Below are 21068 nucleotides of genomic sequence, written 5' to 3'. Positions count from 1 at the left end.
TCTTACAAATGAGTTAGAATAATAGAATTGTAGAGTTGGAAGAGACCTTGAGGGTCATGGCCAACCCCCTGCAATGCAGGAATCTCAACATACTGTCTCCCATCCACTTTGAAACCATACAGGACCCTGCTTAGCTTTGCAAATGTGCTAGCCATTTTATTGCTGGGTGCTGTGGGTCATTTAGATAGCACAAACAAGTTGTTGGCAGCAGAGCTTCATATATATGTGTGTGTGTGTGTATATATATATATATATATATATATACACACACACACATATATATATACATATATATATATATATATATATATATATATATATATATATATATTCAGATCCCCCCCCCCGGATAAATTTTGATTAAAGCAGGAGAGAGAGGGAAAGGCTGGGAGATTTGGATGATTCTGAGCCACCTGGGTCAGGGGAGGGTCTCCTGCTGCTCTTGCAAACCTATTCCCTTGCAGGAGTTCATTTTGGGGAGGAATTTACTTCAAAATGCATCCAAAACCCACCCAAAGCTGTGAAAAGGAAAAGATCAAAGGCAGCCATAGCCAAACTCTGCCTTCCAGATGTTTTAGGACTACAACTCCCATCATCCCTAGCTAACAGGACCAATGGTCAGGGATGATGGGAGTAGTAGTCCCAAAACAGCTGGAAGGCAGAGTTCGCCTATGCCTGATCAAAAGGCTCAAACCCATCAAAGGGGCAGAGCGCTCCAAAATCCAGCCTAAATTTGCATTCCGAAGGACTAGCCAATCGTTGGAGGGTCCAGCCTTGTCTATCAGAACCGCGGCCCAATCAGCGCCTGCTCCCTTTGGGAGACTTTCCCCGCCTCCTGCCCCCTAAGCCTCCCCTTTCCTCCTATTGGCCGAGCGCCTGCCACTCGCACTTGGGATACGCCCACCGCTCTGTGGACCCGGAAATTGTGAAGCCGCGCCTCCTTTAGCCCTTTAGCCAATCATAGTAAGAATAACAGGCAGACGCATGCGCATTTGGCGAAAGGAAGCGGCAGTCAGGATGGGCGGCCAGCTTTGTGCCACAAAACTACATCTCCCAGAGTGCATAGCGGAACGCTCCAGCGGGCGGCTGCGCCCACTTTCAACCCGCGCGGCATGCTGGGAAATGTAGTTTCTCCAAGTCCTCCCCTTTAGAAGCAGCTGTTTTGCAGCTTCGCCTTCGCTTCGGGAGCCTCTGGCCGCTGCCGCCGGGAAGACGGGTCAGTGGGGGCGTAGAGGGGGGGGGGCTGGCAATGCTCCAGTGGCAGAAGGTTCCGCGGGTGGCTCTTCGCAGGAGAGGCAGTGTTGCTCAGTGGTTAGAGCTGGGAGGGAGCGGGCTCAGCCCCTGCACCTCCCATTTCACAGTGTTGCTGCTGTGGGGATCAGATCTAGTTCTGCAGTGAAGGGATCTCAGCTAAAGAATTCCCACCCAGTCTCTGCCTCTGAACCTGGAGAGGAAAAGCTCCCTGACAGTGGATATTTAGTTCCGTCAAGGGACTTTAAAGATGAATGGGAATCCTTTACAAAGTATCTGAAGACGCAACAAAGTGAACTGGACTTTTGAATAAACATTCACAAACTTTTTATTGATAATAATCAGCTAAATAGTTTGAGGATCTATACAACTTTGTAACATGCAGGAAGCAGCATCTCTAGAGAAATCAAAGACTGGAACTGAGGGGAGTCGGAAGGTGGGGGTGGGTGGGTTTTGTGGGGGGGGGATGGAAAAATGGGGGGGGGAAATAAGGATGATATGTTTTTGGATAATATGTCTTGTTTTAATTTTGAATTTTTTTTTTTTTAAAAAGAACTGGGAGGGAGCAGGGTCAGCCCCTGCACCTCTCATTTCACAGTGTTGCTGCTGTGGGGATCAGATCTAGTTCTGCAGTGAAGGGATCTCAGCTAAAGAATTCCCACCCAGTCTCTGCCTCTGAACCTGGAGAGGAAAAGCTGCTTGACAGTGGATATTTTCCCAAGGTTGCTGCAAGAAACCTCCTAGTTCAGATGCAAATTCATGGAGCGTAGGGCTATGACTGGAATCATAGAGTTGGAAGAAGCCTGAGGGTCATCTAGTCCAACTTCCTGCCATGCAGAAATCTTTTCCTGCAATGTAAGACTCGAACTACTGATGTATGGAAGTGAGAGCTGGAGCATAAAGAAGGCTGATCGCCGAAGAATGGATGCTTTTGAATTCTGGTGCTGGAGGAGACTCTTGAGAGTCCCATGGACTGCAAGAAGATCAAACCTCTCCATTCTGAAGGAAATCAGCCCTGAGCGCTCACTGGAAGGACAGATCCTGAAGCTGAGGCTCCAAGACTTTGGCCACCTCAGGAGAAGAGAAGACTCCCTGGAAAAGACCCTGATGTTGGGAAAGATGGAGGGCACAAGGAGAAGGGGACGACAGAGGACGAGATGGTGGGACAGTGTGCTCAAAGTTACCAGCATGAGTTTGACCAAACTGCGGGAGGCAGTGGAAGACAGGAGTGCCTGGCGTGCTCTGGTCCAGGGGGTCACAAAGAGTCGGTCATGACTAAACGACTGAACGACAACAACCATACATTCTTCAACATATAGATGCAGGGAGTCTTCTCTTCTCATGAAGTGGCCAAAGTATTGGAGCCGCAGCTTCAGGATCTGTCCTTCCAGTGAGCACTCAGGGCTGATTTCCTTCAGAATGGATCGGTTTGATCTTCCTGCAGTCCATGGGACTCTCAAGAGTCTCCTCCAGCACCAGAATTCAAAAGCATCCATTCTTCGGCGATCAGCCTTCTTTATGGTCCAGTTCTCACTTCCATACATCACTACTGGGAAAACCATAGCTTTAACTATACAGACCTTTGTTGGCAAGGTGATGTCTCTGCTTTTTAAGATCCTGTCTAGGTTTGTCATTGCTTTTCTCCCAAGAAGCAGGTGTCTTTTAATGTATGGTAAGAAAGCATATGTAAAGAAAACAATAAAAAGTTATTGGAAAAAGAGTCTACTTTACCGACTGAGGTATCCTTTGTTCTCTCCCAGTGCCCAGCGTCCCGCCATGGTCCACGCCTTCTTCATCCAGACGTTACGCTGCCGACCCGGGGAAGAGGCCGGCTGCTGCCGAGTGCTCTATTCCAGGGTCTTCGGCCCTGAAGGGTTGGAAGATGCCCGTCCCCAGGATCGCGAGAAGGAGCGGCTGCGCAAGAAGGAGCAGATCCTGGCCGTCGCCAGGTAACGCAACCTGCATGCTGTGCTCTGGAATTGTGTACGTGATTCTGACCTAACTCAGCCTCCTAGAGGAAAATGTACAGCAGGAGGCTTAGTTTGGTCAGAACGGAATATAAACTTCCAGAATTAATGTTAAATACGTCACTTCTGGTGAATGAGCCACCATAGCCGCTACAGGGCCATGAAAATTTGTGTCCCAGGCTTTTAAGACTCGTCTACACATGTACTGTCTGGAACCAAAGGGGCGCATTGGTTAAACAGGTGTGAATCCCACCCCCAAGCTCTCCCACCCCACCATCTACAGTGGTGCCTTGGTTCTCAAACGCCTTGGTTCCTAAACTCCGAAAACCCAGAAGTAAGTGTTCCGGTTTTTTAACGTTTTTCAGAAGCCGAACGTCTGATGTGGCTGTCGGCTATTGTTTCCAGGGCCAATCAGAAGCTGCACCCTGGTTTTCGAACATTTCAGAAGTCAAACGGACTTCCGGAACAGATTAAGTTTGGTGTGTTTTTTTTTGCTATTTATTTTGCGCTTTTGTTTTTGAGGCTTTTTCGGTTCATTTGTTTTTGTGACTGTGTGGAACCCAGTTCAGCTCATCAACTCAGTTCAGTTCATCAATTGATTGATTGATTGATTGTGTGACTGTGGAAATGGATAAAAGCCCCCCATCCAAACAATGACTATCATCAGTGCAGGTAAGAAAACATTTTTAATTTTTTTAAAAATCATTTACAATACAGTCATACCTCGGGTTGAAATAGCTTTGGGTTAAGTATTTTCGGGTTGCGCTCCGTGGCGAGCCAGAAGTAACGGAGTATGTTACTTCTGGGTTTCACCGCTTGTGCATGTGCAGACGCTCAAAATGACGTGCATGCGCGGAAGCGGAGAATCGCAACCCACACACATGCAGACGTGCGAACGAGGGTTGCGTTCGCTTCAGGATGCGAACGGGGCTCTGGAACGGATCCCGTTCGCATCCAGAGGTACCACTGTTCTGTCTTATTGCTTTCATTTTATGGATCAATGGTTTCGTTAGATAGTAAAATTCATGTTAAGTTGCTGTTTTAGGGGTTGTTTTTAAAAGTCTGGAACAGATTAATCCATTTTGCATGACTTTCTATGGGAAAGCGCACCTTGGTTTTGGAACGCTTTGGTTTTGGAACGGACTTCCGGAACGGATTAAGTTTGAGAACAAGGGTACCACTGTAGTGGTTTGTTGGTCTCCCACAGGTGAGCCACTGTGAGAACAGGATGCTGGATAAGGTAGGCCATTGGCCTGATCGAGCACTGCTCTTTTTATGCACACTATTTTATTGCGTCTCTTTCTCCCCACTGCCACCTTCGTGGAAGGAAAGCTCCCTCCGATAAACTTCAAAACTCCGTTTCCTCTCCATTCACAGGCAAGTGGAGTCAGCCTGCAAACTCCACCAGCAAGCCTCCGGGAAGCCTCAGTCCGAGCACCTAGCCCAGCTTCCTGACGAACCCGTTTCTCTCCAGGATGCCCCGTCGGGGGTGTTCCGCCTCCCCATGGGGGACCCCTTCTCTGAGGACAAGACTGTTCTGTGGCTGGGCATCCAGTGCCTGGGCTTTGCTCTGGTCTGCGACCCCCACGAGAACCTCCTGCTGGCCGAGAGCACCTTGAAGCACCTTGCCAAGACCCTCGTCGACCACCTCAAGCTGCTGAGCTCAGGGAGCAACGTCGTCCTCAAGGCCGACAGGACAGAGGTCCTTCTCCACAAGTTCCTGCCGCACGGGCAGCTGCTCTTCCTGAACGACCAGTTCGCGCTGGGCCTGGAGAGAGAGGCGAGCACGGCGCTTTGCAAATGAAAGATCTCCAAAGGGATGGAAGCTTGAACGGCCGTGGGCAGCTGTGGACGGGTCAGCTGGTTTGCTGCATGCTGCGTATGCCAGCCTGGACCTGCCTGCAGCCCCTCGGAGCGCTTGGGACTACAATTCCCATCGTCCACATCCAGCACTGGACAATGGGATTTGTAGTCCCAAGGACCCAGAGGGGCTGCAGGTGGGTGAAATGTGCTCTGTGCGACAGCAATGTCACACGGCACACGGCATGATGGAGAAGAAAGAGGAGGAAGAAGAGGAGATGGGGCTTCAGAGACTTATTACCGCTTCTCTGCCAAAATCTCGAGTTCTTTCCCCCCTCTTGACAAAATGTTCTTTAATTGTGTATGAGGCAGTAAATCGTATATCCTCTCGCCAGAGATGGATAGTATGTCCGAGATCCTGAGTCCATTCAATCATCGTTTCTTTCACTTCTTCCTCCATCAATTCCCAGTCCTATAAAAGATTATATGACAAAACTCAAGTTCCGATTTCCCCTCTGCTCCCTTGGAACAGGCCCTGACTGGTGAAATTGTTAGGAGAGTTGCTGTTGTAATTGCCTCGAATAATAAAACATAGCTGTGGTTTTTCAGTGTTCAAAGCATATGGCATAAATCAGGGATGGAGAACCATCAGAAATGTGGCCCTCCGAGCCTTTCTGCCTGGCCCTCGAGACTCTGCCACACCCATCTCCAGCCCTGCTTCGTGCCTCCCTGAGGGATTTTGCCTGGCTGCAATTGGTCCTTGAGCTATGATCATGCAGCTTGGTTGCCTGCGAGGAGGACAGAGAAGTAGAATCGTAGAATTGGGACCCCAGCAAGAAACATCTAGTCCACCCCCCTGCAATGTAGGAATCTCAGCTAAAGCATCCTGGACAGGTAATAATAATAATAATAATAATAATAATAATAATAATAATAATTTATTATCTTTACCCCGTCCATCTGGCTGAGTTTCCCCAGCCACTCTGGGCAGCTCCCAGTCAAGTGTTAAAAACAATCCAGCATTAAATATTAAAAACTTCCCTAAACAGGGCTGCCTTCAGATGTCTTTTAAAGATAGCTACTTATTTCCTTCACATCTGGTGGGAGGGCGTTCCACAGGGCGGGTGCCACTACCGAGAAGGCCCTCTGTCTTGCTCCCTGTAACCTCACTTCTCGCAATGAGGAAACCGCCAGAAAGCCCTTGGAGCTGGACCTCAGTGTCCGGGCAGAACGATGGGGGTGGAGATGCTCCTTCAGGTATACAGGAGCGAGGCTGTTTCGGGGGGCAATAAGGTAGCAGGTGGGTGAGGGAGCTGTGTAAATCAGACTTTGCAAAGCTGGTCTCCCTGGATCAAGTTTGTTGAATTAATCAAACTAAATAGCTTTATTCGGGTTTCGGATAAATTGTCGCTGTATTGAATTCTGTTTTGTTATTGTCTTCCTTAGTGGGCTGTGCAAACTGCTCTTTTCTTAATAATCCTTTTTATGGGGTAGGGGGCTCAGTGGGCACTAAAAGTTTGGGACTTTGGTACAAAGGCAACTCTCAAATTGATTGCTCGACCTGCTTTTTCCGTCTGGCAAAAGTCCATCAAGGCAGCCTTGCCTCTTCCAAGCCTTTAAAATTCTGACATGCGGATTGGGGAAAAGGAAGAGGGTGGAGGGTTTTCCTGCAGTGTTCCCATCGATTAAGAAAATCTGGCAGTCATGGGGCTAGGCCTCTCCTGGAGTGACAGCTGCTTCTGAGCTTCTGGAGACCTTTGGCTGTCCTCTGCTGGATCCAGAACACTGGGTTCGGTGGCCCCTTAGTCCTGTCCTGGAAAGGCAGCGGGGCATCTGCTCAGGAGAAGGCCTTCTTACAGATCCATTTATAGTTGTATGTGCAGCTGACGTCGTTCCAGTGCGTTGTGAAATGAACACAGTCTTCCTCATGTTGTGGTGCTCCATGCCAGTTGTCTGGTTGTCCTTGTCCCCAGAAACTGGAAAAGAAGGCAAGAGGCTGTGATTATATAGCTGGCATGCTTTAAAATATATATATATATATCTTAGGGACGCGGGTGGCGCTGTGGGTTAAACCACAGAGCCTAGTGTTAGAGGACATTCGGCACAGAAACATGTGTGTATACCTTTAAGAAGTTTCTGCAGCTGGCCGTTGCTATAAAGGAAAAAAGCTGGGTTTTGTAGCCTGCCTGCAGGAATAACACCCACCAGAGTTTGTGTTTATTGTTTAGTAATAAAGTCTTCCTTTTAGTTTGGGTTTTTACACCTATGTCTCCTGGAGTCACTCTGTCCTCTGCCACCAGCTGGAAATCCCCCTCCAACACCTAGGAGTTGCCGATCAGAAGGTCGGCGGTTCGAATCCCCGCAATGGGGTGTGCTCCCGTTGCTCGGTCCCTGCTCCTGCCAACCTAGCAGTTTGAAAGCACGTCAAAGTGCAAGTAGATAAATAGGTACCGCTCTGGCGGGAAGGTAAACGGCGTTTCCGTGCGCTGCTCTGGTTCGCCAGAAGTGGCTTAGTCATGCTGGCCACATGACCCGGAAGCTGTACGCCGGCTCCCTCGGCCAGTAAAGTGAGATGAGCGCCGCAACCCCAGAGTCGTCCGCGACTGGACCTAACGGTCAGGGGTCCCTTTATGCATGCAGTGCAACAGATCCCTTGTTGGCCTCCGTCTGTCTTGAGAGACAACGGAGTGCACCTCTGCGGGTGAAGTCAAACTGCTATGTTAGCAGTGCCACAGTGACCCCCCCAGGATGCAAGCCTGGATGTCCTGGGCTGCCCAGACGACAAGACCCCTCTCTCAGCCTCACTGATGGGGTCCAAAGGAAAGCAGAGCAATATTTTTGGCACCCGCTTGGCTGTAGCATTTGCTGGAAGGAGGCGTGCAAGGCACCAGCCAACTGTCTTAGGGACTCCACTCTGGAATTGTGTAGAGTTTACTCCTTGGCCTTTTCTTCTCTGGAAGATGTCCCACAAGGCACCAGAAGTTTAGAATCAGAGTTTTCCTTCTCCTAGATGGGCTGCCTTCCCAGGTGGATGAGCCCCACCTGCCTCTCTCTCTCTCTCTCTCTCTCTCTCTCTCTCTCTCTCTCTCTCTACAGCAGGGGGCTGGTCCACTGTCCCTCAGACCTTGTGGGGGGCCAGACTATATTTGAAAAAAAAAAAATGAACTAATTCCTATGCCCCACAAATAACCCAGAGATGCATTTTATATAAAAGCACACATTCTGCTCATGTAAAAACACGCTGACTCCTGGACCGTCCGCGGGCTGGATTTAGAAGGTGATTGGGCCAGATCTGGCCCCCGGGCCTTAGTTTGCCTACAGCATGTGCAGAAATCGCCTTTTTGACAGTCTATTAGTCTCGTCCGCTCAATTCCCAGAGCCTGTCTTTGCAAGTCCCTAACTCACTGAGAGCTTGAGGCCCATCAGCTGCCCTCTATTTGTTTAGCCGGCCAGTCGAAGCCATTCCTGGGATATGGCTGCTGTCGCATGCTAACACATTCTACGAGCCACAGGTGAGAGCTGAGTGCAACCAAAGGTGGTCAAACTATCCCAGAAGAAGGAGCATGATGTGTTCCTATTAGTCAGGGTCCCTATTACTCAAAGATCTCTATTGGTCAGGGATTATCTTTCCTGATTTTGGTTTGTTTTAGGAAATCACAGAGTAGCACTTTTCCAGGGTTCTCCTGGGACGGAGGCGAGGACTATATGAAAAAGTCTGTTTTGTAGGGGCACTTGAAGTGAAAGAATACAGAAAGCCACACACTGTGTTTTCTTCTTTTTTAAAGAGCTGATCAGACCCACCTAAGCTTTTCGTTGTACTTTGTGCCGTCCACCCAGGTCCAAACGCCTTCTGTATTTTGGTCAGAGAGTCCGATCCAAAAGCGCTGATTTCTGGCTTCCCTGACAAGGTATTCCTGCAAAACAGTTTCAAACCACAATGGTCCAGGGTTGCAGAGAGAGAGAGAGAGAGAGAGAGAGAGAGAGAGAGAGAGAGAACGAACTAGGCTCAGGGACAGGATACCATTCTCAAATCCTGGCTCAGCAGCAAATGGCCTTTAGATTTGCAGCTGGGCAGCTTGATCCTGTGCACATTTACTCAGAAGTAAGCCCCACCCAGTTCCCAGAGGCAGGCTGGGACTTTAGGAATCAGCAAGTTGTGCCTAACCCCTTCTGTGCAAAGGACCCTCAACTCTAGAAATGCCAACTGACCAAGAAAACAAACCCTTGTGTCTCTAGCAGCTGCTTGATGCGCAGAGAGCAGCAGCGGCTGCTTTTCCCAGGAAGGGGACTGGCCTGGTAATAGTGGCAGGCTAAGTTGCTGGCAAAAGTGCAGAAGCAGAGGCCAGCAAAGAAGGTGGCAGCGCAGTCTTAAGGCGGCTGCTTGGGCCAGGAAAATGTTTCGGGCCAGCCCAGGTGTTGGTGTTTTTGTTAGCCGAGCAGGTAAATCCAGGTGTTTTGAAGTGTGTGTGCAGGGCTGTCTTAAGCATATGTGGCTCCGGGGTGCAGAGATCCGTTCGGCGCCTCCCCCAGGTTGCCCAGTCCCAGGTGCGCAGGAGGGTGGAGACAGCTGGCCGCCTCAGCGTCTTGCTGGCTTGGTTGTCCCTGAACTTGCAGCGCAGAGCCGCCCGCAGCAGAAGAGCCCACTGTAGCGCTCTGACCGACAGACGGGCTCTTCCCTGGACTCAACTCTCGGACCCTGGACTCAGCCTGGCGCCCAGGTGCCCCGTGTCGGCATCTCCGCTCGGCCAAGCTGATAAAGCTCATCTATCACCTCCGACGAATAATTAACGACCTGAGCCTTTGATGAGGCCTCAGGCACATTCCCGTTCAGCAGAGTTTCCAGCACAGGGAAGTGATTTATAGCTACATCGCTATGCTTTATTTCTTACTACACAGACAGCAAAGAAAAATACGCCCTCCCTCTATGAAAGCAGAGAGCAACTGGAACAAAGGAACCGGAAACCAGTAAACATCACATCCGTCTCCTGCCCCCGTGAGACTTCCAACAGCCTGGAAGGTCTCTGGAATGTAAACGGAGCCTTTAGAATCCTAGAGTTGGAAGAGACCCCAAGGGCCATCGAGTCCAACCCCCTGCCAAGCAGGAAACACCATCAGAGCACTCCTGACATATGGTTGTCAAGCCTCTGCTTAAAGACCTCCAAAGAAGGAGACTCCACCACACTCCTTGGCAGCAAATTCCACTGTCAAACAGCTCTTACTGTCAGGAAGTTCTTCCTAATGTTTAGGTGGAATCTTCTTTCTTGTAGTTTGGAGCCATTGCTCCGTGTCCGCTTCTCTGGAGCAGCAGAAAACAACCTTTCTCCCTCCTCTATGTGACATCCTTTTATATATTTGAACATGAACACTTTGACTCTAAGCAGCTGCTCAGTGGCAAACAGAAACTAACACCCCGCACCCCTAGCGCCTATGGGTAAGACGGCCCTGTGTGTGTGCTCACCATCTCTTCCTTTGACGTGATGGAGACCAGGTGTGTCCCCTGGGCTCTACAGGTGTCCTCAGCTTCCTGCCAGGGCTTTGCCTTTTGGGAAAGGAAATAGACGCTGCCGTTGTAAAACTTCCAGCCTGTGGAGAGGAATGCCAGGAGTTCCCCTTTGGGAGAAAAAACGGGAGTGGGTCTCAGGAACCCTGAACTGCAGGAAAGGCTGATTGGAGGGGTTGGATCTGAGCATCGTCTGTTCGAGGATGTAGCATGGGTGTCTCAAAAAAGGGAATGGATGTGTGCTAGAGAAGGGATGGGGGCTCAAGCATGGTGTGTGCATAAATATTATTTATGTATTGCATTTATAGCCAACTCCCGCCCCCCATTCAGTTCAAGAAGGAGCTTGTCATGCAGAGGTGTGAAAAACCACAGTTCTTGAACATTTTTTCTTGTTCATTACATGTACAAGGTGTGACCGGAAAGTTCGGTGAATGGTCACGGAAATCGGACAGTGAGAAATATTTGAACATACATACCTTAAAGGTAAAGGGTAAAGGGACCCCTGATCATTAGGTCCAGTCATGGCCGACTCTGGGGTTGCGGCGCTCATCTCGCTTTACTGGCCGAGGGAGCCAGCGTACAGCTTCTGGGTCATGTGGCCAGCAGGACTAAACCGCTTCTGGCGAACCAGAGCAGCGCATGGAAACGCCGTTTACCTTCCCGCCAGAGTGGTACCTATTTATCTACTTACACTTTGATGGCTTTTAAAGATAGCTGCTTATTTCCTTGACATCTGATGGGAGGGCGTTCCACAGGGCGGGCGCCACTACCGAGAAGGCCCTCTGTCTGGTTCCCTGTAACCTCATTTCTCGCAATGAGGGAACCGCCAGAAGGCCCTCGGAGCTGGACTTCAGTGTCCGGGCAGAAAGATGGGGATGGAGACACTCCTTCAGGTATACTGAACCGAGGCCATTTAGGGCTTTAAAGGTCAGCGCCAACACTTTGAATTGTGCTCGGAAATGTACTGGTTGCAAGAAGGAGATTCTGACTAAACATCAGAAAGAACTTTCTGATGTTAAGAGCTGTTCAACAGAGGAACAGACTCCCTTGGGAGGTGGTTGCCCCAGGTCTGGCCAGGAGGATCGCCATAACTCAAGTTAGGGTGGGGACTTGGTTTTGCCCCTGCAACATTAACTGGATTGTGATATGCAGAAATCATGTGGCAAAGTCCTTTAATTGAATAAGGACCAACATTGCCGCCTCCTAATATGTTTCAATTACAGGAGCAGTAGGCGTTTAAGAAGTTGGCACCGCTTATGTCCAGAACCGGAGATGGTTTGGGATGCTGACTCCCAAGGTGGGATTGGAAGAGGTCTTCGACACTGATTTTGACCCCTACTTACTGTGACGATTCTGGATAGCGGTTTTTGACGCACTGACATTCCCCAGGTGGGTTTGGATCTTGTAGAAAGCCTCAGAGATGTTTTGGAGCAGCTGAACACCTGGAAGGGCAGAGTTCGGTGTAGTATCAGACCAAAGTGAGCTTTGTGAAATGGGAGACTAGGAGAAAAGTGTCAGGAGCTCGTCCTACACTCGAGTAGGACCCTGGCAGAGACATATGCCTGACTGGCATGTTCTCTCCCTCCTGGTCGATTGTTCAGGAGCTTCAAAGCTTTCTTCAGCCCAAACATCACAGCGACCGATGCCAACAGATACCAGCACACTTAGGGATCCACAGAGTTTGTGCAGCATGCGTAACAGACCTCAGCAACTCAGCATTTTGGCTAATCTACTTTATTTACATATAAACACACACGGAGCACTGCAACATGGCTCCCCCTCTCTCTAGCATCAGACAGCAAAGAGAAAAAGAACAAAGGACAACAGTCCCAATTTAATGGAACACAGTAACACCAAACATCCTTTCTCCATCGCTTCCCACTCGGTGGAGTCAAAACATACACCGTCATGTGAAAGACAACAATCCCATAACTGCAATCACGGAGCAGGAATTCTAACAAAAAGTAACGTTTTCATAAACTTCTCTCTGGCTAAGAAAATCACTGAGATGCAGTGATTGGGGCAGCTGCACCTGTTGGGTTTCTGTTTAAAGGCACAGGGTACTCTAATAAGAGAAACAGGTGTTCCTTATCCCTGAAGGAGGTATTTAAAATCTGCCAGTTGCTGGAAACTACAGGAGAGGAGAGTGTTTCTCTTGTGGTCGGATCCTGCTTGCTGCTTTCCCATAGGGGCATTGGTTGGCCACTGTGAGAAGAGGATGCTGGACTAGGTGGGCCATTGGCCTGATCCTGCAAGATCCACTTCTTATGCCATAGACGCATTGTGTGGCCTATTATCACAGCCTCAGTTTCCCAACTGTAAAATGGGCACAACAATAACCTACCGTACTTTCCTAGCTTGGCTGTGAGGACAAACACTTTTCATTATGCAAATTAAATGACGAAGAGCACAAATCATCTGGAGGAAAGGAAGGGAAATGATTAAAAATAGGAACCTTTCCCATCCTCACATACTCTGAGGGTTGTCCTCATTTCTGGGTTTTGCAACTTACTCTCAGATGCTTCCGCTGGCGAAAGAGAGATATTACTGAGAAACAGGGAGGTTCTGATCTTCTCCATCACTCCTTCGATTTCCTGGAGTTTCTTCTCCTTCTGGGAATCTACAAACCATATGAACATCATAAGAGCATGCTGGATCGAGCCAATGGCCGACCTGTGGGAAACCCACAACCAGGATTCAAACACAAGAGCAGCACTCCTCCTTCTTGTGGTTTGTCTAATATTATTAGACAATTATTTGTCTAATAATCCTTTTTAAAACACATCCAAATTGGTGGCCATCACTCTTTCCTGTGGCAGGGAGTTCCACAGGTTATCTGTGCGCTGCATGAAGAAGGACTTTCTTTTATCTGCCCTGACATGGCAGACATGCAGGATTAACTTCCAAATAAAAGTGCCGGCGAAGGCAAGAGGTGTGAAGGGGGCGTGCAAAGTAGGAAATCCAAAAATCTGAAAATGCTGAACAGATTTCAGAGTTTGGAGTTTTGCTCAGAACTCCCTGCTACCCCTTTTCTTTTTAACAGGGCCGGAACTTTTTTTTGTTCTCCTCCCAACTGCAGCGGAGTCACAAACGGAACTGCGTCGGCCCACAATCCATTTGAGTATCCTTGCCTCTCCTACCTGCCCTGCCAAATTCTAGATTTTGTAAGCTCCACGGGGCAGGGACCTATCATTCATGTTCTCCTGCAAATTCCCATGTACTTCTAGGGCAGGCATAGGCAAACTCTGGCCCTCCAGATGTTTGGGACTACAATTCCCATCATCCCTAGCTAACAGGACCGGTGATCAGGGATGATGGGAATTGTAGTCCCAAACACCTGGAGGGCCAGAGTTTGCCTTTGCCTGCTCTAGGCAGCCTTGCAGTATCTTCTGGGATGTTACAGCCCATCCTTTAGCATGCCTCTTGAATACCAATGGCACTTTGGCCCTTCCAAGATTTTGTTCTGCTGGTCTTCCTGGCAATGGGGCTGGTGGCATTTTCTGCAGGCCAGCCAACTCTTCCCTATTTAGATCAAATCCCTTCCTTCCCCACCATCGCTTTTCAAGGCTAATTTCCCCTCCCACTTGGAAAAACCTCACCTTTGCTCTGGTTCTCTCATTTTTGCAGGGTATTTTCAGGGGTGGGCAGTGACCAGCATTTAGCTTTTAATTATCGTAAACAAAATCTGCCCTTATTCCCTTATGGGGGACACAAGAGCCCTTATAGAGTCCTTTGTAAGTTCTCCATTGGTAGGAGACAATAACAGAGGCCAACCAGAGAAAGCCCTAAACGGCCTCGGTCCAGTATACCTGAAGGAGTGTCTCCACCTCCATCTTTCTGCCCGGACACTGAAGTCCAGCGCCGAGGGCCTTCTGGCGGTTCCCTCACTGCAAGAAGCCAAGTTACAGGGAGCCAGGCAGAGGGCCTTCTCGATGGTGGCACCCGCCCTGTGGAACGCCCTCCCATCAGATGTCAAAGAGAAAAACAACTACCAGACTTTTAGAAGGCCCCCTCTAGGCAGCCCTGTTTAGGGAAGCTTTTAATGTTTGACAGACTATTGTATTTTAATATTTTGTTGGAAGCTGCCCAGAGTGGGCAGGGTATAAATAAATTATTATTATTATTATTATTATTATTATTATTATTATTATTATTATTACTATTATTATTACTATTAGTACTATTTTGAGAAGCAAAGCAGTTCGTAAGCCTGATCTTTATTGAACTGTTGCAACAGGGTGCTCCCCTCACATGCAGGAAAGGAGGAGGAACCCTGAACCAAGGTGTGCCTGCCTTTATAAAGACATTTTAAATTGCCCGCCCTGGAGTCCAAGACCACCCCCAGAAACATCATCTATACATCACAGAAGGGGTGTAGCTCAAGACCACCCTCCCGATATATCATCTATTTCAGTCCGGTTTCCGTCCTGGTTTTGGGACCGAGACGGCTCTGGTTGCCCTCACAGATGATCTCCGTAGACAACTGGATCAAGGTGGGTCAGGACTGCTGATCCTTTTAGATTTGTCAGCGGCCTTTGACATGGTCAATCATGATCTTCTGGACCACCACCTCACAGACATGGGGATACAGGGCATAGCCCATAACTGGCTGTGCTCTTTTATCTCTGGTCGGGGACAGAGGGTGGCACTAGGGAGGGAAATGTCGTCGCGCCACTCCTTGGTGTGTGGAGTGCCGCAGGGCGCAATTCTCTCCCCGATGCTTTTTAACATCTTTATGCGCCCCCTTGCCCAGATTATCCGGAGCTTTGGGCTGGGCTGTCACCAATATGCTGATGACACTCAGCTCTATCTGCTGATGGATGGCCACACCGACTCGGCCCCGAACACATTGACCAGATGCTTGGAAGCTGTGGCTGGATGGTTTCGTGGGAGCCGATTGAAACTAAATCCTTCGAAGACAAAGGTCCTATGGCTGGGTCGGGATGGCATGGGGATGAGGGGCCAACTCCCTTCTCTTGTGGGGGCCCAATTAGTGCCATTGCCCTCCTTTAAGAGTTTGGGTGTAATCCTTGACACCTCCCTTTCCATGGAGGCGCAAGTTACAGCAACAGCCAAGGCAACATTTTTCCACCTTCGCCGCATCAAGCAGTTGGTCCCTTACCTCTCCCGCCCCGACTTGGCCACAGTGATCCATGCGACGGTCATCTCCAGTCTTGACTACTGTAATTTGCTCTACGCAGGGCTGCCCTTGAAGCTGACCCAGAAACTCCAGAGGGTGCAGAATGCTGCAGCGAGGCTCCTCACAGGGTCTCTGCCATGGGAGCATATTCACCCAGTGCTTTTCAAACTGGACTGGCTCCCGGTAGAGTACAGGGTCAGATTTAAGGTGCTGCTTTTGACCTTTAAAGCCCTTCCCGGCCTAGGACCCTCGTCCCTACGGGACCGCCTCTCCTGGTATGCCCCACGGAGAGCCTCAAGGTCCACATATAGCAACACCCTAGAGGTCCCGGGCCCTAAGGAAGTTAGATTGGCTTCAACCAGAGCCAGGGCCTTCTCAACACTGGCCCCGGCCTGCTGGAACGCTCTGTCTCATGAGACCAGGGCCCTGCAGGATCTGATTTCTTTCCGCAGGGCCTGTAAGACAGAGTTGTTCCGCCTGGCCTTTGGCTTGGAGCCAATTTGATTCCGTCCGTCCGTCCATCCGTCCCTCCCTTTCTTTCTTTTTTCCTTTCCTTCTTCTCCTGCGATGAGGCTACATTTTAATATTTTAATGTTTCCATATTTTAATGTTGTATTTTAATTTTGTTTTTAAGTTGTAATCATTCAATTTGTTTTTATTATTGCTTGTAAGCCACTCTGAGCCCGGCCTTGGCTGGGGAGGGCGGGGTATAAATAAAAATTATTATTATTGTTATTAATATTATTATTATTATTATATCATACCTACATCACAGAAAGGGCGGTCTACAACAGAAATCTGAGTGCGTTGTTTATCTCCTGTCTGGCAGGTTATCTGATAATGCCTTATCAGATGGTAGTCTGGCGCCCGCCCTGTGGAACGCCCTTCCAGCAGATGTCAAAGCGATAAACAACTACCTGACATTCAGAAGACATCTTAAGGCAGCCCTGTTCAGGGAAGTTTTTAACGTGTGATATCTTACTGTATTTTTGCTTTCTATGGAAGCCGCCCAGAGTGGCTGGGGAGGCCCAGCCAGATGGGCGGGGTATAAATAAATTATTATTATTATTATTATTATTATTATTATTATTATTATTATTATTTGAGATGGTGATTACCCAATCCCTGAGACAATGGGAAGGTTCCCTCACCCCCTCCCACCTTGCAGAGAAAACATTTGGTCAGTTTGGGAGTCAAAATAGTTTCAGGGCGGTCTTCCTGCGCTGCTCCAGACATGTGGTCCACACATCTATGTACGTGCTTGGTTGGTACATTTATGAACATTTAAAAGACCTTAAATTTTTTATTACATAATGGGAGCCTGTGTGTGATCGCCCGAAGCAGCAAAATGGTTGCGTCGTTCTGCACGTCCTCAGAGGCACTCTCAGCACCCATTGGGGCCTGGACAGATGTAATTGAGATCAAAGTAGGAAACGTGTTGTTGTACTTACAGAGAAGGGCCATTGCAATGAGGGAGGTGGCCAGCAGTAGCAGCAGCAGAGTCAGGAGCGTCCCGATGATGGTGGTGGAGATGTCTCTCTTGCGAGATGGAGAAGAAGCTGAAGGAGGCAGAGGATGGTGGGAAAGATTAACATTTTATTCCCCCACCCTGCTGTCTCTTAAACGTGAGGCTTCAGGGGACCACGACCCCCTGAGGCAGGTAAGGTTTCTTGCCTGCCCTCCATCGGCAGGTCTCAGGCAGGGCAGGTTAGAACCACACCATTAAAATCTTAATTGCAAGAAACTGGAAAAGTGACAAAACACCTACGATAAATGAGTGGCAGGTCCAAATGATAGAATACCTACAGATGGCCATGATGACAGGGAGAATTAGAGGTTATCCAAAACAGAAAGTACAGAAAGAATGGGAAAGTATTTGGAAAAGCATTACAAGAACAAATATCTCCTGGCAGAAATAGAACGATGCTTGTAAAACAACAAATATAATGTTTTTTTGATATCTGATGAAAACAAAGAAACAAATACAATAAATTGGAACTGTGTGTGAAAAAATTGTGGAAATAATAATACAATGAGTCTAATCGGAAGCCAAATGTGTTTGTTTTGTTTTGTTTTTCCTTTTTTTCTTCTCCCCTTCCCCCCTTTCCCTCCCCCCTCTTCTTCTTCCTCTTCTCTTTTCTTTTTTGTACCTCCTTTCTTGGTCTTTCTCTTTTTGATATGTTAAGAAAGAGATAAAGAGATAAAAGTGTAATATGAAGACTTTAGTAAGTTAAAAGTGACGTTGTGTAATTTTTCTATTATTATTTATATACTGTTAAAATTGGTTAATTGTAATGAATTGATGTAACAACTACCGTGGGTTTTTTCCTTTGTTATTGTTGAAATCTAAATAAAGTATTATTCTTAAAAAAAAAGAACCATACCATTAAAAACCAAGCAAAGCAGTTTACATAAAACTCGATGGAAAAAAACCTGAGGGGCTGAGTAGCACTGAGTGGTGCCCCAGTGAAGAATAGGGATGGAGGTGGGTGGGGGGCAGTGGTGTAGCGTGGGTTGTCAGCACCCGGGGCAAGGCAAGTAATTTGCGCCCCCTAGCCCATGGATTTGTGCCCCCTAACCCTAACCCTAACCCCCAGATGTTGCGCCCGGTGCGGCCGGCCCCCCCTGCACCCCCACGCTACCCCACTGGTGGGGGGAGAGAGAAATCAATGTATGGTCTTGTTGAGATTCCTCCATTGCAGGGGGTTGGACTAGATGACTATCAGGGTCCCTTCCATCTCTGCAATTCTATGATTCTATGATTCTAGTTCACATTTAAAGCCAATTTACCCCCCCCATCTAATTCACACTTCCCAAAACAATATGAGAAATGAAAGGAGGGAAGAGTGTCCTTGTGCTCAGATCCTGTTTGCAAGTTTCCCACAGGTAGCTGCTTGTCTGCTGTGAGGGCAGGATGCTAGGCTAGGGGGAACCCCTTGGGCCGAATCCTGCAGGGCTCTCCTTATGTGCCCTTATGAGATGCGTTTGAGATGGAGTTGCTGTGGTCCATTGTGGGATTGCACTTCGTTCTGCTTTTACAGTGTCATGCGCTATGCAAATCGGCAGTCTATAAGTATATATTTTTGAAGAGAAACAAATAATAAATTCCCCACTAAAAAAGAAAGAAAAAACCCCGCTCTGGTGCCTTTGCAAAACACAATGCAAAGGAATACAGAGAGATAAAGAAACACAGCTCACACAACTATGCAGTCAATTATATAGAACTTCCCAAAGACAAAAAATGTCAAAAATATAACATAAATGTCTTATTTTTTACATTTTGTCTCTAGTCCATTTGCAGGTGTGTTCTGCAGTGTGTCTCGCTTGATGCCTGGTTTGGGTGGGGTACACGAGTTGGTGTGGGAATCAGGCGGGAGGGATGTTTCTTAAGAGCTTATTTATTTTCATCTGTGAAACTCTGCAAGCTCTGCAGTTTCACAAGAGCTTTATTGCGGATGTTGAGTTCCACCCCATCGTTTCCGGCCATCTTTTCAGAGGAGGATGAGAGTCCAGCAACTGCATCCCGCAGGAGGACCATAGGTGTGTGTTTGGTCCCCCACCTCACCCCCAGCCCCATATTATGGATTAAATTCAACCTTCACACAACAGGAAGCCACTGTGGACTCTGGGGCACTGATAAGCAGAGAGGAAGCAGGATGTTGACAAGCCCATTCTTGCAAAAGATGCCTTGCACCAGACTTCGCATTGGGCACCGGCAATTGACCTTACGACTCCTTACGTTCCTATCACCGGACCCAGGACTGGCTCTCAGGATTGCGTTGCCACAGGTAAGAGCAATTGCTCAGGTAAGGCAATTGTCCTCCACAAGGAAAGCCACTCCCCTCAAATTTACCAAATGGATGGCCTGATCCAACAGGGTCTTCTGATATTCTGGTGCCTGGGGAATTTCAAACACTGCAAGGGGCAAAGAGGAGCAGACAGACCTCCTCCCCAATATCCCCCACTTTGATATTCACTTTGGACAAAGGTGCATTTCAATTCCTGCTGGATCAGGCCAGAGGGCTCCCATTCATCCTGGTCTCACGATGCCCCAAAGGGACCTGGGTGCAACAGCAACACTCCCCAGAAACTGGTGCTATTCAGAAGCACTACTGCACCCCAGAGCATAGTGATAACATAGCCATTGCAGACCCTCCAAGTGTCCCTATTTTTCCAGGGACCATGTCAGATTTACAGAAGCCTTCCACATTTCTGATTTGATCCCAGAATGCCCTGCTTTTCCCTAAAAAAAGGTAAAGGGACCCCTGAGCATAAGGTCCAGTTGTGTCCAACTCTGGGGTTGCAGCGCTCATCTCGCTTTATTGGCCGAGGGAGCTGGCGTACAGCTTCTGGGTCATGTGGCCAGCATGACTTCTGGCAAACCAGAGCAGCGCACAGAAACACCGTTTACCTTCCCGCTGGAGTGGTACCTATTTATCTACTTGCACTTTGACGTGCTTTCGAACTGCTGGGTTGGCAGGAGCAGGGATTGAGCAACGGGAGCTCACCCCGTCGTGGGGATTCGAACCGCTGACCTTCTGACTGGCAAGTCCTAGGCTCTGTGGTTTAACCCACAGCACCACCTGCGTCCCCTAGGACGTCCCTATTTTCGTCAGAGAAATGTTGGAGGGCATGGAATAGGATGTCCCCAAGGATTCCCCCCAGCTGGAACTCACTGGAACTGAGTTCTGGCACCTCTCAGATGGGCACCATTGCCATTCAAAGAGAATGACAGAGGTGTCCATGAGTTCCAGCCTCGTTTCCCTTAGAAAAATAGCAATGAATGTCCTTATTTTTACTGGAGAAATGCTGGAGGGGATGCAATTGTGGTTAGAAGCCATTGATAGCCTTCTTCTCCATGAAACTATCTAATCCACTGCTGTAATGCCTTTCCTCCCCTAGACCAAGCCCCAATTCAAAATGTGAGACATTTCTTAAAAGGGAAGGGAGCCTGTCATTAAAGTGTGCCCTTACCACCGACTTCAAACTTCGTTGTATTCGCATAGATGATCTCTTGCGCCATCCTTCTCTCGATGCCACCAGCCTTGCCTGTTCTTCTCTAGCTGTTCCCTCTAAGACAAACGCCTTTCTATTAAGCCTTTCGTTCCGGCGTCCTGCTCAGCTGTCCCGGCTGCCACGCCCCCTGGCAGCCAACCAATCAGGCAGAGGCTTGGGGGCGGGATTTAGCTGCTCAAATGTGGCCACGGCAGCACTGCCCTCTCATTCTGCTGCTGGTTTTCGTTGGATCATGCACGCACCCTCCCTTTAGTTCATTGCTATGTTTTTGACCTTGCTATGGACCTGTGGTTGGTCGCCTTGGTTGTCCAAGGGGCCTGGTAGGAACTGGCAAATTGGCACTGGCCACTTGGTTTTTCGCCTAAAAGGTAAAGGTAAAGGGACCCCTGACCAT

The 21068-nt window shown here is 48.6% G+C and overlaps 3 protein-coding genes across 3 annotated transcripts in view; 2 read left to right on the top strand and 1 right to left on the bottom strand.

Moving 5' to 3' along the window:
• The first annotated feature begins 1131 nt into the window (after window positions 1-1131).
• AP5S1 (adaptor related protein complex 5 subunit sigma 1) lies at window positions 1132-5348 on the top strand. Its single transcript, XM_081877389.1, has 3 exons — window positions 1132-1216; window positions 3012-3200; window positions 4596-5348. Exons 2-3 carry the CDS (start codon window positions 3028-3030, stop codon window positions 5020-5022), a joined length of 600 nt encoding a protein of 199 aa, XP_081733515.1. The 5' UTR covers window positions 1132-1216; window positions 3012-3027; the 3' UTR covers window positions 5023-5348.
• Window positions 5349-6383: 1035 nt separating this feature from the next.
• Window positions 6384-20870, bottom strand: LOC309350340 (C-type lectin domain family 4 member F-like). The gene is made up of 7 exons (XM_081877353.1): window positions 20633-20870; window positions 17110-17217; window positions 13031-13138; window positions 11862-11960; window positions 10477-10628; window positions 8820-8932; window positions 6384-6994 (listed from the first exon to the last, which is right to left on the bottom strand). Exons 1-7 carry the CDS (start codon window positions 20679-20681, stop codon window positions 6856-6858), a joined length of 768 nt encoding a protein of 255 aa, XP_081733479.1. The 5' UTR covers window positions 20682-20870; the 3' UTR covers window positions 6384-6855.
• LOC309350314 (uncharacterized protein) overlaps window positions 19071-21068 on the top strand; it is an 80500-nt gene continuing 78502 nt past the window's right edge. Inside the window, exon 1 of the mRNA XM_081877237.1 lies at window positions 19071-19446. The gene's annotated coding sequence lies outside the window, so the exon portion shown is untranslated. The remainder of the gene's footprint in view (window positions 19447-21068) is intronic.

This window comes from Podarcis erhardii, assembly GCF_964252035.2.
Source record: "Podarcis erhardii genome assembly, chromosome: 9".
Classification (NCBI taxonomy): domain Eukaryota; kingdom Metazoa; phylum Chordata; class Lepidosauria; order Squamata; family Lacertidae; genus Podarcis; species Podarcis erhardii.
The sequence above is the reverse complement of the archived record's forward strand: the minus strand, read 5'-3'. Positions and strand labels throughout refer to the sequence as shown.